At 36.8% G+C, this 14,587-nt stretch overlaps 1 protein-coding gene across 4 annotated transcripts in view; it reads left to right on the forward strand.

Annotated features, from left to right (window-relative positions):
* Positions 1 to 14,587, forward strand: part of INTS7 (integrator complex subunit 7) — a gene marked incomplete at both ends in the record, with an annotated part of 85,267 nt that overhangs the window by 44,497 nt on the left and 26,183 nt on the right. For all 4 annotated transcript variants that reach the window (XM_080699385.1, XM_080699387.1, XM_080699386.1 and 1 more), the window contains 3 exons: positions 6,465 to 6,582; positions 12,213 to 12,347; positions 14,369 to 14,466. In XM_080699385.1, coding sequence (XP_080555511.1) covers positions 6,465 to 6,582; positions 12,213 to 12,347; positions 14,369 to 14,466 — 351 coding nt within the window. The remainder of the gene's footprint in view (positions 1 to 6,464; positions 6,583 to 12,212; positions 12,348 to 14,368; positions 14,467 to 14,587) is intronic.

The raw sequence follows: 14,587 nt of genomic DNA on the forward strand, positions 1-14,587 counted from the left end.
TCAACCAACATCTAATTTCTTGCTTATTTTTCCACAGATATTTTTTGTGAAAACCAGCAGTTCTTTGAGATTCAAAGATTTCAATAATTGCCTTGGATCACAGAGATGGCAAATGACAGTGCCAAGATTTTTCTTTTTCTTTTCTTTTCTCTTCTTTTCCTTTTTCCTTTGGTACTGGGGATTGAACCCAGAGACATTCTACCTCTGAGAACACCATCAGCCCTTTTTATTTTTTATTTTGAAACAGGGTCCTTCTAAATTGCTGAGGCCAGCCTCAAACTTGTGATCCTCCTGCCACAGCATCCTGAGTACTACGATTATAGGCATGTACCATACCCAGCCAGAGTCAGAATTTTGGTATGAATCCAACTAAAAATCTACTATGTCCTTGTTTCCAAATGCCTGATGAATACTTCTTTTTTGGGGTTCTATCTCTTATTTTCTCTTCTTCCTTTATTTTTATTTATTTTTATTTATTTTTGGCGGTACTGGGGATAGAACCCAGGGGCATTCTACCTCTGAGCAACATCCCCAGCCTTATTTTTTATTCCTTATTATGAAACAGGGTCTCACTGAATTGCAAAGGGCCTCCCTAAGTAGCTGAAGCTGTCTGCAAACTGCAGTCCTCCTGTCTCAGCCTCCAGAATGCTGGGATTACAAGCGTGTGCCACCATGCCCGGCTCTGTTCTTCCTTTAAAATTGGCTACTCCATAAATTCTCATTCTTCATTAAGTAGAATCAGCATTATCTGATCACCAAATTTAAAATTTTGTAATGATCACTGTATCCTTTTTGTTCATGCTGTTTTATATAATCTTTCAGAATATCTCTCATGGGCAGGGTGTGGCTGGCTCAGTGGTAGAGTATGTGCTTAGCTGGGTTCTAACAATACAAAATAAAAATCTCTCGAACTCATCATCTTCATTCCTACCACAAAACTAGGCCATCTTCACCAACTGCCTGTATTACTACCATAGACTATAGGCTGGCCTCCTTAACTCCCAACTCTCTTTGTTAATTTAGGTTGTTTACCGTTGTCAGAATCATCTCCCTTAACTCTTTACATGCCATTATTCCTCTCCTTGGCTTCCTTTTATCCTTTTTCATCAAGTGTAAATTACTTTGTCTAACTTTCAAGGTCTTTTATAATATGACCAAATCTTCCCTATCTCTATTAGCTTCTGTCCTTTTTTCTTTTTTTCTTTTCTTTTTTTTTTTTTTTTTTTTTTGTTGGTGTGTGTGTGTGTGTGTGTGTGTGTGTGTGGTACTGGGGGTGGAACCCAGGAGCTTTTCTACCTCCAGGCTATACTCACAGACCTATTTTATACTTTATTTGGAAACAGGGTCTCACTAAGTTGCTGAGAGCCCCACTAAGTAGCTAAGGCTGGCTTAGAACATGTGCTATCCTTCTGCCTCAGCCTACCAAGTGCTGGGATTACAAGCATGCACCACCATGCCTGGCTAGCTTCTGTCCTTTTTGAATATAGTTCCTCCATGATACATTACCTAGACTATCTTCTTCCATTATGAGAAACCTACTATATCTTTAAGGTCAATTTCTACTTTTCCGTGGTAATTTTTGTTATTGCTATTTTTGTTCTTAACTAGGTTTTTTTTTTTTTTTATTTCAGTTGAAAAGTAGACATGCACATGATAGATGCCTAGAGCTTTAAGGTATACAGTGAGTAGAAAAAGTCTTTCATCTTTTCCCAAAGGTATCCTCTTGCAGAGATGATCACTTTTAGTTTCTTATGTATCTTTCTAACCTTATTCATCCCTGTGCAAGGATGAATCTTTCTGTCTTTTTCTATATAGATAAAAAAAAATATACTGTATGCCTGTTCTGGACCTTTTGCCACTTTGTATCTTGGAGAACATCTGGTATTAGCAAGTAGAAGTACTGCCTTTTTTTTTTTTTTTATTGGTGCATTGTAGTTATACATCTTAATGGAATACAAGATGGTAGAGACATACATGCACACATCACACAACTAGCCCTTACCCAATTCCCACTCAGTTCTCTCCCTCTTCCTCCTTCTCATGTTTGGCTTAGTGATTGACATTGATATGTTTGTTAAAGTACACCATTTGCATTAGAGAATTTCCCTCTTCCCCCTCCCATCCCCTCAATTAGGTCGCCTTACTTGCTCATCTGTAGTATCTCCCTCATCATCTACAGTTACTCCTATGACACACTTTCTCCCTAGCTTCCGTCTGTTAGGGAGAGCATCCAATTTCTTATGTTTTTGTGACTGACTAATCTCTCTTAGCATAATGTTCTCCAGTTCCATCCATTTCCATTCATCTGTTGATGGACATCTTAGCTGGTTCCATAGTTTGGCAATTGTGAATTGTGCAGCTATGAATATAAATATGCATGTTTAGTTTGGTAGTCTGGTTTCCTTTCTTTTGGGTAGATAACCAGAAGTGGTATTGCTGGATCATACAGTAGGTTCGTTACCATTCTTCAGAGGATCCTCTATACTATTTTCCAAAGTGGTTGCACTAATTTGCAGTCCCATCAACAATGTAGTAGAGTTCCCACTTCTCTACATCCTCACCGGCATTTGTTGTTGTTTGTATTTTGAATGATTGCCATTCTAGTTGGGGTTAGGTGAACTCTCAGGATGCTTTTGATTTGCATCTCTCTGATTGCTAATGATGTTGAGCATTTTTTCATGCCTTTATTGGCCATTTGGATTTCTTTCTTTGTGAAGTGTTTTTTCGTTCACTTGCCCATTTTTTTATTGGGTTATTTGTTTTCTTAGTATTAAGTTTCTTGAGTTCTCTGTATATTCTAGATATTCGTCCTCTGTTGGAGTAGGTGGCAAAAATCTTCTCTCATTTTGTTGACTCTCAGTTGAGGTTCTTTATAGTTTCCTTTGCTGTACAGAAGCTCTTCAGTTTCATGCAATCCCATGTATTGATTTGCCTTTTAGTTTCTTGTGCCTTTGGGGTCTTGTTAAGAAAGTTTTTACCTGTGCCTATGTGTTGCAGTGTTGGACCTGTGCCCTCTTCAAGGAGCTGCAAGGTCTCTGGTCTAATTTCCAAGTCTTTGATCCATGTGGAATTCTTTGATCCCTCTGAAATTAACTCTTGTCCAGGGTGAAGAAGTGAGGTTTATTTTCATTTTTTGAATATGGTTAACCAGTTTTGACAACACCATTTGTTGAACAGGCTACCTTTTTTCCAGTGTATGTTTTTGGCTCCTTTGTTGAAAATAAATTGGCTATAAGTGTGTGGGTTTGTTTTACTGTCTTCTTTTGTTTCCAACACTTACTGTTAACATTGCCACATTGAGTAGTTTGTAAAAGTCACTTTTGTGAATATAATTTTCCAGAAGAAGGATTTAAATGTTTGAGAGCTGATGCTAGTTACCCATCAATGAGGTTTACACTCTATTACATTGTCAGCAATGTGTGACAGTACCTATTTTTCCCTACTCTTTAATGTTATGTATTAATCTTTGCCATTCTGACCTTTTTTTTTGGGGGGGGGGGTGGTACTGGGTTCCTGGAAGCCCTTCTACCTCTGGGCTACACTCCCAGACCTATTTTTACATTTTTATTTGGAAACAGGGTCTCCTAAGCCAGCGTGTGCGGCTGGCTTCAAACCTGCGCGATCCTCCTGTCTCTGCCTCCCAAGCGCGGGGATTACAAGCATGCACCACCACGCCCGGCTTTTATTTCAAATTTAATTTCTTTAATTCCAGTGTTTGAAATTACTAATGAAGTTAAACATCTTATTTTAAGAATATTTGTATAAATTATTTCTGTGAACTACAAATGTTTATTGTTTTGCCTATTCATTAGTAAGAACACTTTAAGTTGAAAGTTATTGGCCCTTTATTGATCTTGTGTGATGTGAATTTTTTCCAGTTTTGTCAATTATTGTTTTACTTTTTGTTTTTCCATATTAACTGTCAGTAGTTTTTATAGTTCTTTTATTATCGTTATAATTTATAAAAAATGAAACTGGTTGGATGTGGTAGTACATGCCTAAAATTGCAGTACTCAACAATAGAGCATCTTTGGGTTTAATCCCCAGTACCACACACACAAGAAAAAAGAAAAAAGAAACAAGGATTTAGTTTTATTTTACCCAAATGACTGGCTAGTTGTCTTTGAAAGTTCATTAAATGATCCTTTTGATTGGAAATGCCATTATTATATATTAAATCTAATGTCTCTTCGAATCTATCACTTGTCAGAAATTCTGGTTGTTTTTTCTTTTGGGGGGAGGGTACTGGGGAGCAAACCCAGGACCATTCTTCTAGCAACATCCACAGCCCTTTTTTAGTTTTTATTTTGAAACAGAGTCTCACTGGATTAATGAGAATCTCACTACTTGCTAAGGCTATCCTCAAATCTGTGTTCTTCCTGTCTCAGCCTCCAAAGTACTAGGATTACAAGCATGCGTCACCATGCCCATCTTTTCTGGGTATTTTCTACTTTTTTTTCTCTCTCTCTTTTTTTGGTGGTACTGGGGTTCCTGGAAGCCCTTCTACCTCCGGGCTACATTCTCAGACCTATTTTTATACTTTTTTATTTGGAAACAGGGTGTCTTAAGCCAGCAGGGCTGGCTTCGAACCTGCACAATCCTCCTGTCTCCCCCTCCCAAGTGCGGGGATTACAAGCCTGCGCCACCACGCCTGGCTACTTTTTATTTTTCTATGTAATCTTTGGAACCAGATTTCCTGAATTCTTCCAAAATTTTCTTGGTAGTTCTTGGGACTTTATTAAGTTTCTTATTTAACTATTTCCCAAATTATATTTTTTATTTTCCCCTAGACTTTTTCTGCAACTTTATGGGGGAATGGGAATTAGTTTAATCTAAGGCAACAGTTGTTTGGTTATTTATATGTCATACTGTCATAGGATACAATTTTTCCACATAGGATGAGGTAAGAGCCATTATACTATAAACACAGTTTATAATTCAGTTTATAGTTCTATAAAAGAACAACTAGCATTTTGTTTTTGATAAAATTAGACTGTTACCAGTAAGGAATTAAATGACTAGAGATTAAAGGATATTGCTATACACTTATAAACTTACATTTCACATTTATAAATACACTCTTTTTATTTTTTATTATTATTTTGTGTGTGTGTGGTGCTGGGGATTGAACCCAGGGGCATTCTACCTCTGAACTACAACCCCAAATCCATTATTTTATTCTTTATTTTGAAACAGTTTCTAAGTTGCAGAGGGTCTCACTATAAGTAGCTGAGGCTGGCCACAAACCCAGATCATCCTGTCTCAGCCTTCCAAGTTCTGGAATTACAAGCGTGCGCCATCTTGCCCAGCATGACACACTCTTTTTTTACACATATGTAAAATAATACTCATAGCTCTTAGGTTAGTAAGATGTGGAAGAAATTTAACATTTGCAGAAAAACTGGCAAAATAGTACACATACGCTACACCTAGTTCCCCCTGTTATTGACATCTTATAGTAGTATGGTCTATTTGTTATAAAAGAACAAGTACGGATACATTATTATTAACCAAAGTAAATACTTTTATTCAGATTTCTTTAGTTTTTACCTCATGTCCTTTTTCTTTGTAAGATACCTCATTACATTTAATTATTATGTCTTCCTAAGCTCTTCTAACCTTCCTAAGCTGCTCTTTGGCAGTTTGACCAAAGCTGGATGTTTTTGTTGTTACTAGGTTTTTGTTTAGTTATTTATGGTATTGGTGATCAGACACAGGAACATTCTACCTTTGAGCTATGCCCCAGACCCTTTTTAAAAATTTTTTTTGGGGGGCCTGGGGATGGGACCCAGGAATGTTTGACCTCCGAGCTATACCCCCGGCCTTATTTTTCAGTCTTTTTATTTTTCTGAAACAAGGACTCACTAGAGTTGCAGAGGGCCTCACTAAGTAGCTGAGGCTGTCTGCGAACCACAATCCTCCAATCTTAGCCTCCCAAATGCTGGAATTACAAGTGTGAGCCACCACGCGAGGCTCTTTTTTTTAAATTTGGAAACAGGATTTTCCTAAGTTACTGAGGCTGGTCTTGAACCTGCAGTCCTCTTATCTCAGCCTCCCAAGTTCTGGAATTACAGGTACACACTATCATACTCAGCTGTTAACCTAAGTTTGTTTGTGTTTTTTTTTTTTTTATCAGAAGAATAAAAAAACCCTTTGTGTCAGGCATGGTGGTGCACGCTTGTAATCCCAGCATTCAGGAGGCTGAAACCAGAGGATCGCAGTTCACGGACAGCCTCAGCTACTTAGGGAGACCCTCCGCAACTTAGTGAAACATAATGAATAAAAAATAGGGCAGAGGGTGTAGCTCAGAAGTTGAATGCCCCTGGGTTCCATCCCTAAACCTGCAACAACAACAAAAAAGCTTTTGTATATAATTTTTCAAAAAAATCTAGAAAATATAAATGGAGTTGACAGAAGGATGTTGATGTTTGAAATTCTATGTTCATTTCTCCTCTGTACTTCAGGTACTCTGTGAATGTGCCCTCCAGACTCCTTATGACAGCTTAAAGCTAGGGATGTTGTCTGTCCTTTCCACACTATCAGGGACCATTGCCATCAAACAGTACTTCAGTATAGCTCCAGGTAAGGAAGAGATAATGTGCTAGGTCCTTAGCACATTATTTTAGGTTATTTCCTTTATAAAGCTTTAAACTATGGAAGGTTTATGCTAGTAAACCTTTTTATGCTGGTAATTTATTTAAAATTGATTTCTTAATTAAAATTGATTTCTTAACTAATGCTTGTGGTAATAGAACCTTGCATCTTTGTGGGGTTGTTTGTTTGTTTGTTTGTTTGTTTGTTGCACTGGGGATTGAACTTAAAGGCATTCTACCTCTAAGATATACCCCTAGGCCCATTTTGTTTCTTATTTGGAAACAAGGTCTCAGTAAGTTGTAGAGGGCCTCACTAAGTTGCTAAGGCTGACTTCAAACCTACGATTCTCCTGTTTCAGCCTCCCAAGAACTGGGATTACAAGCGTGCACCACTATGCCCGGCATGCATCTTTGATCTTAACTCATGGATATGTTTCTGGTTTGTACTTTCTTGAACTACATATGGATAAAACAGTAGTCTTGAGGATGCTTAAAATTCCTGGCTTGCTTTTCTGTATCTGACTCAAAGGAACCTTTACATTTTGAAAGCCAGGTGGTGGTGAATTTTAAAAGCAAATGTCATATGCTTCCTTGTAGTATAAATTATCTCTATAAAATTATTAAAATTTACTCCATTTCAGTAATACTTTCTTAGTCACCTATTCAAAATTAACTTCATATGCCTCCATTAATGCCCAGTTAGTAGCTTACTTAACTTATAGACATAAGACTAAAGTTTTTTATTTGTAGTGAAGATTTTGTGAAATTTCTCTTGCTTTTTCTAGTCAGTTAATCTGAACTGAATTAAAGAACTACAATGTATACTTATTTGTCCTATTAAAGTGGCCTAAGCCTGGCGTGGTGGCGCACACTTGTAATCCCAGCATTGGGGAGCCTGAAACTGTAGGATCGTGGTTCACGGACAGTCTTAGCTACTTATTGAGGCCCTCTGCAACTTAGTGAGACTCTGTTTCAAAATAAAGAATAAAAAATAGGGCAGGGGGTGTAGCTCGGAGGTCAGATACCCCTGGGTTCCATCCCCAGACCTGCAAAATAAATAAAGTGGCTTAATAGCATGAATTTCCTGAGTAAAGGAAGTTCTCTGTCATATAAGTCTTGATAGGAAGCAGAAGAGAACTGGTACTCTATTGCTCTATCTCCCCTAATTATTTCATAGTATACACTGAATTGGGAACCAGTAATAAGATATGGGAATGTGGGGGAATCCATTCTGGTGATGTAGCAGTGACCAACACAACATCCAGTTTTCAGAATGTACTGTAGCAGTAGTGATTGTTTGCCAAGTTTGGCACCTGTGATAGCCATACAAATTATGACATCAAGTAGCCAGTGACAGGGGCTGCATTGTCTTTTATGGGACTCCGCGCATGGCTTTTTTGACTATGTTCTTGGCTGATCTCTGACCTCCCTTTTTTTCTGTTCACTTACTGACAGGAATTCTTTAAGATATTCTATGTTACCTATTGAAATACACAGATCATTCCCAAACTTGGTGGCCTGAAACCATGACCATTTTATTTGCTCTGATTATGTGAATTACTAGTTTTGACTGGGCTCAGTAAGGTAGTACTACTACTGGTCTCTCTTGGGGTTACTCATGAATATAGTTATCTGAAGATTGGACTAGCGCTGGATGATCAAAGATGGCCTCTTTCACAGTATAGAAGTTGAAAAGTTTCAGCTCAAATTTCTTATTCTCCTCATGTGTCTTGTTCTCTGGTTGCTAGTTGCAGACAATAGAAAGCAAGCCACCACACACAAGCACTTTCCAACCTTTAGTTTGCATTATGTTTTCTAATATATTATTGGCCATAGTAAGTCACATGGTCAAGCCCAGATAGGTGGAGAAATAAACACCTCCTGATGTGAGGAATAAGAAAATAATGTGGCAAAGAGTCATCCCTACCAGGGATGGGAAAGATCTTTGCAGCCTTCTTTATAAACAATCTACCATATATCCAGTTTGCTTGTGATGAATTATTTACATAAACCAGCTAGTTTTCCTTGACTAACATCACGCTTTGAAAGAGATATGGTAGGCAGTCTTGGTTGTATCTTACAGTTTATAAGATCCTTCTCATACAAATAACATTTCAAGTGAGGCACAGGAAAGTGAGTTTCTAAGTATTGAAATAGACTCACAAGGGTTCAGAGGTCATCCAAAGTCACATACATAGGAAGTTCCGGAACCTAGGCCTGAACCCAAGGGTTCTGACTCAGGATTCTTTTTTTTTTTTTTTTTTTTTTTAACACCAAACTAACTAGATATATGATGCCTTTTTATTTTTTAGTTTCAAAGACAAGCATTTGTGTCAAATTATAATAGGATTTCTCAAGCTAGGTAATTTTTGTGAAGATTATACTGAGAATTGAACCCAGAGATATTGTACCGCTAAGCTAAACCCCCAGCCCTGTTTTTAATTTTTTTTATTTTGAAATAGGGTCTCACTAAATTGCTGAGACTAGCTTTGAACCTGCGAGCTTCTTGTCTCAGCCTCCCAGGTTTGTGCCATCATGCCTGGCTTCAGGCTAGATATTTGTCCTTTTATTGAAGCTTATTACAATTGTATATGGAATTAAGCAAAAGGCTTAAGTAAGCCAAACTAGTTAATGTTTATAGGAAATAAAAATCAAGGCCAGGCGTGGTGGCACACACCTGTAATCCCAGTACTTTGAAAGTTGAGACAGGAGGATTCCAGGTTTGAGTCTAGCCTCAGTAACTCAGTGGGACCCTGTTTATAAATAAAAAACAAAAAGGACTTGGGATGTATCTGGGAGGTAGACTGCCCCTGGGTTCAATCTTCAGTACCAAAAACCAACCAAACAAATAAATAAAAGTCAGAGATTTTTCAAAGCTAAATTACTTCCTGAAATAGTATAAAATGTTTAAGTGTGTTTTCATTGATTACATTTTTTATATGTAGCCAGAGTGGTTTGTAAAACAAACGTAAATTTAGTATGTGTAAGTAATCACTCACAAATAGCTCTTATGCATATAAGATGTTCAATGTTATACCTAAGAAAACTGCAAATTAAAATAACTTGACAAAGATTCAGAAGTTTGATAGCATACTCTGATTGCTTGTGCAAATAAAAATTATTAAACCTCTGCATAGGTAATTTGGAAATACTCATTAAATTATAGATAACCCAGGAATTCCACTTCTAGGAATTTATTTTACCTAATTTAAGTAGAATAAATTATATTACATTAAGAAATGATTTATGTACAAGACTATTTACAGCATCATTCTGTGTAATAGCAAAATATTGTCGATCAGTACAGGATGTAATAGCATCATAAAATGTTTATCAATAGAAGACTCATTAAAGAAATTATGATGTATCACTGCAATAGAAGTCAGTACAGTTTATTAAAAAGAATATATGGCATGGGTTGATCTCCATGATATAATATTTAAAGAGAAATACTGCAAGGTGCAGAATAGTGTAGAAACAGAAAAGGACAGGAATAAATATACTTGCAAGTATACATTCTCTGAATGATACATAAGAAACTGGTAACATTGGGCAGATGGGTGAGACTTCTCTCATCTTTTTCTTCTATGTGTTGTAAATTTGAAACTAAATGACTGTCTTGGAAAATTATTTCTAAATAAGTCAAAATTAAATTAAAAATAATAATCTTATGCCTTAAGTTGTTAGCATAGAAAAATGCTGAAAGATTTTTTTCCCTTTCTTTCTCTGTTTCTTCTTCTTCTTCTTCTTCTTCTTCTTCTTCTTCTTCTTCTTCTTCTTCTTCTTCTTCTTCTTCTTCTTCTTCTTCTTCTTCTTCTTCTTCTTTTGTGGTACTGGGGTTCCTGGAAGCCCTTCTACCTCCGGGCTACACTCCCAGACCTATTTTATATATTTTTTTATTATTTGGAAACAGGATCTCTTAAGCCAGCACAGCTGGCTTCGAACCTGAGCAATCCTCCTGTCTCCGCCTCCCAAGCGCGGGGATTACAAGCATGCGCCATCACGCCCAGCCAGCTGAAAGATATTTTAAAAGCAGGATATCAGCCAACATTTATATATCCTGATTTGTATGGGTCTTTTAATGGAATGGTTGTGCATAAGGGGAAAAAAGACCCAGAAGAAATATTCTAGAAAGTTAACAATAAGTTCTTGCTGGTTTGTAAGATTTGGGAAGCTTATGTAGTTTCATCTTTTTATTGTTTTACCTTTTAATAACACTAATACCTAAGCTAGTATTTTTTTGTTCAACTAGAAATCAATATAGTGACCATATATCTTTCACTATCTGGGATAGTCTTGGTTTATGCCAAGGCTAATACTAATAATTATGCTAATTACTAGTAGTGTCTCCCTTCAACTGCAGAAAATATGGTCATCTTGTATGAGAGACAAGGTTGAGCTTGACAAGAATCATGGAACAATAAGCAGAGGAAGGAAGACAGGAATGAGAGACTCTTTCAAGAAGATGAACAGGCCTAAATCTCCTGATTTCTCTTAAAGCTCAACTAGTTATAACTGAGAACTTCTTTCCTAGAAATTAAAATACTCACAACACGCTGGGCATGGTGGTGCACTCTTGTAATCCCCACACTTGGGAGGCAGAGACAGGAGGATTGTGCAGGTTCAACTTAAGAGACCCTGTTTCCAAATCAAAAAAGTATAAAAAATAGGTCTGGGAGTGTAGCCCGAAAGTAGAAGGGTTTCAGGAACCCGTACCACACACACAAAAAAAAGAATATATACATACATACATACATACATATATATATATATATATATATATATATATATATATATATATATATACACACACACACACACAACACAAGCCTACACTCCTACTACTTAGGAGACTGAGACAGGAGTATTGTAAATTTGTGGCTAGTATCAGAAACTAAGACCCTGTTTCAAAGTGAAAAATAGGAATAGAGGTGTAGCTCAGTTAGAACACTCTGGATTCAGTTCCCAGTACAAAAAAAAAAAAAAAAAAAAAAATCCCAACTCAGGCCTCAGTGTTACAGCGTGAATTTAAAAAGTTCCTGTAGTCTATAGCTTAGAACTACAAAGCTACAAAGCACGAGAGTAGCACATAACTGACAAGAAGACCTCAATGGCAGGATATTTTACAGTCTTTTATTTCATCTGTAAAAAAATAGGTCATTGAGTCAAATGATCCCAGCCAGCTTTCTATATAGAGGAATTTTATGTAAATATTTTAAAATATAAGAATATACCAGCAATTCGGGGTGAGGAAAAGGAAACAAAATTTTTCTTTTATTTTCTCTCTTAAAGGAGTGGTTTTATCTGACAAGAAGCTTACAGTGAGATCTATTTTACTCAGAATGCAGTAGAACTCCCAGAATACAGTCTCTAGTCGTTTTGAGGTTTGCACCTTTTCTGATTATTTTTACAGGAAAGTTGTATATTGATTTTGAATCTCAATCATTACAAAACGGTTTGTACATACATATTTTAAGTACTTGACAGAGGAAAGAGAAATAATGATATAAACTAATAATGAGTTTGAGGTAGAAATTTTTATTAAAATTTTTTAGAGATTTTCCCATTTAACTGAGAACACCGAATCTATAATTTGTGCTGCTTTTCTCTGCTTTTTAGGAAATATAGGTTCTTCTCCCAGATCCTCTGATTTAGTCAAATTAGCCCAGGAATGTTGTTATCATAATAACAGGGGCATTGCTGCTCATGGAGTGAGAGTCCTAACTAATATAACAGTCTCCTGTCAAGAAAAGGGTAAGTTGGTCAGGACTGATACTATATATGAACTTTGGGTTGGAGTTTGGACAGAATCTGTGTGCTTGGGCTTCTTATCTCTGGTTTTTAGCCTGTGTGCATTGATCTACTTACCTTCTTTTGATGTTTTCTTAAAGTAAACTTTTCAAGGATGCTTAATCTTTGTGAAAAATAATAAAAATGTAAGGACCTCGGGTCTGGATTGTGAAATTAAAAGGATTCGGAATCCCTGCTCATCTCCTCCCACTTCCTTTGCAAGTGTGGTGGTGTGAGTAGGGATTTCCTGTAGGACTCTACTCTTATGGTATACCTGAGTGTATTCACTTAAACAGAAATCTAGAAAAATTGTTTAAGTAACCAAGGTGCTTAAATAACAAGCAGTTTCACCTAGAGGTGAATGAATTAACAAAGCAGTATGAACAGAATTTTCACAGAATTCATCTCTATCAATATGTAGAATTAAACTGGTTTATATAAGGAAGATATGGAAGGAAAATAAAAAGGTGTTCCTAACACCTTTTGACCTAAAGACTTAAAATATTTCATGCCCATTTTCAAGAACAGAAAATGCATTTTGGACAATCCTTCTGTTTCAAGGGGGTGTGTATGTGATTGAAACCAGAGACATTCTACCTCTGAGCCTGTGAGGGTGTGGGTGTGGGTGTAGGTAGGTGTGTGTGTGTGTGTGTGTGTGTGTGTGTGTGTGTGTGTGTGTGTGTGTGTGTATTGAACCCAAAGACTTTATACCTCTGAGCCAGGCCACCAGCCCTATTTTATTTTGAAACAAGGTATCTCTGGCCTTGAACCTGAAATTGTACTATCTCAGCCTTTCAAGTACTGGAATTATAGGTGTGTGCCACCATATCCAGCTTCGGTGCTTGGTTTTTTTGGTTTTTTGGTTTTTTTGGGGGTTTTTTTGGTTTTTTTTTTTGTTGTTGTTGTTGTTTTGTTTTTGTTTTGTTTTTTGTTGGTACTGGGGGTGGAACCCAGGGGTTTTTCTACCTCCGGGCTATACTCCCAGACCTATTATTTTATACTTTATTTGGAAACAGGGTCTCACTAAGTTGCTGAGAGCCTCACTAAGTAGCTGAGGCTGGCTTTGAACCTGTATGATCCTCCTTATCTCAGCCTCCCAAGCGCAGGGTTTACAAGTGTACGCCACCACACCCGGCTTCAGTGCTTGTTTTGGTCTTTATTAAGAATCACAAGCTCAGCAGTCCTCCTTATCCCCACCAGCCTTCAGTACTGCTTGTTCCTAGCACATATATTTTTCTAGCACCCTGACCTTCACTGGTATTTAAACTGTTTGCCAGTCTCCTACACTAACTCAAGAAATACTTCTTAAAGTTATATCTTGATTCCGATTTAGATAATTAAGCCTAATTTATTTGAGGCATAGGAAAGAGTATTTTTCGCCAGGTAATATAGAACACTATTTTATAATCTCAAAACTGACCTATATTAACCAAAATATACAGTAAACTAAAATATTTGCAATGGTCTGGACCCTCCAGAGAAATTTTAGCCTTATGGTAGTGAAAAAGATGCTATAATATTGTCATTACATGAAACATTTAAGGTGTTCAGTCCTTAAGGTCAGACTTAATAAGCTTCTGTTGAATAGTCATGACTTTCTAAAAGTAGTTAACTTTCATTAGAGGCTAAAATCTATTATACACAAGGTGAAAATATACCTGCATAATTTATGTCTGATTGGGAAGATTAACACATGCTGCAGTAGTTTTCTGTTCTTAGTATTTTCCTTAGCTAAGCTGGTGATGCTGGTTCAGTTTTGCTTTATTTATAACTTGGAGCTTTAGCTCTTGATTTAGTGTGCATATTCTTATAATCTCCAGATAGCCTTCATGTTTCAGAAATAATGCTACATGTGCTTTTTCAAGAATGGTTAGCTTTATACATTGTGTTCTTGATCATAGGCACTGTACACGTTTTTGTTGTGTTTCCTGGTATGCGCTTAATCCTCTACTTGATTGTCCTAAAACTTAGTGCTTTTCTTTCAGATCTTTTGGCACTGGAGCAAGATGCTGTCTTTGGCCTGGAATCCCTTTTGGTGCTTTGTACTCAAGATGATAGCCCAGGTGCTCAAGCCACTTTAAAGGTGAAAACACTTAATATAACGCCTGTTTTCATTGCCTAAACTATGAAATGGCAGTCTTTCTATAAAGTGTCAAATAATATTTTCAATTTTATAGATTATATACTCTTTGTCATACCTACTC

Source organism: Muscardinus avellanarius (genome assembly GCF_963383645.1).
Source record: "Muscardinus avellanarius genome assembly, chromosome: 7".
NCBI classification, from domain to species: domain Eukaryota; kingdom Metazoa; phylum Chordata; class Mammalia; order Rodentia; family Gliridae; genus Muscardinus; species Muscardinus avellanarius.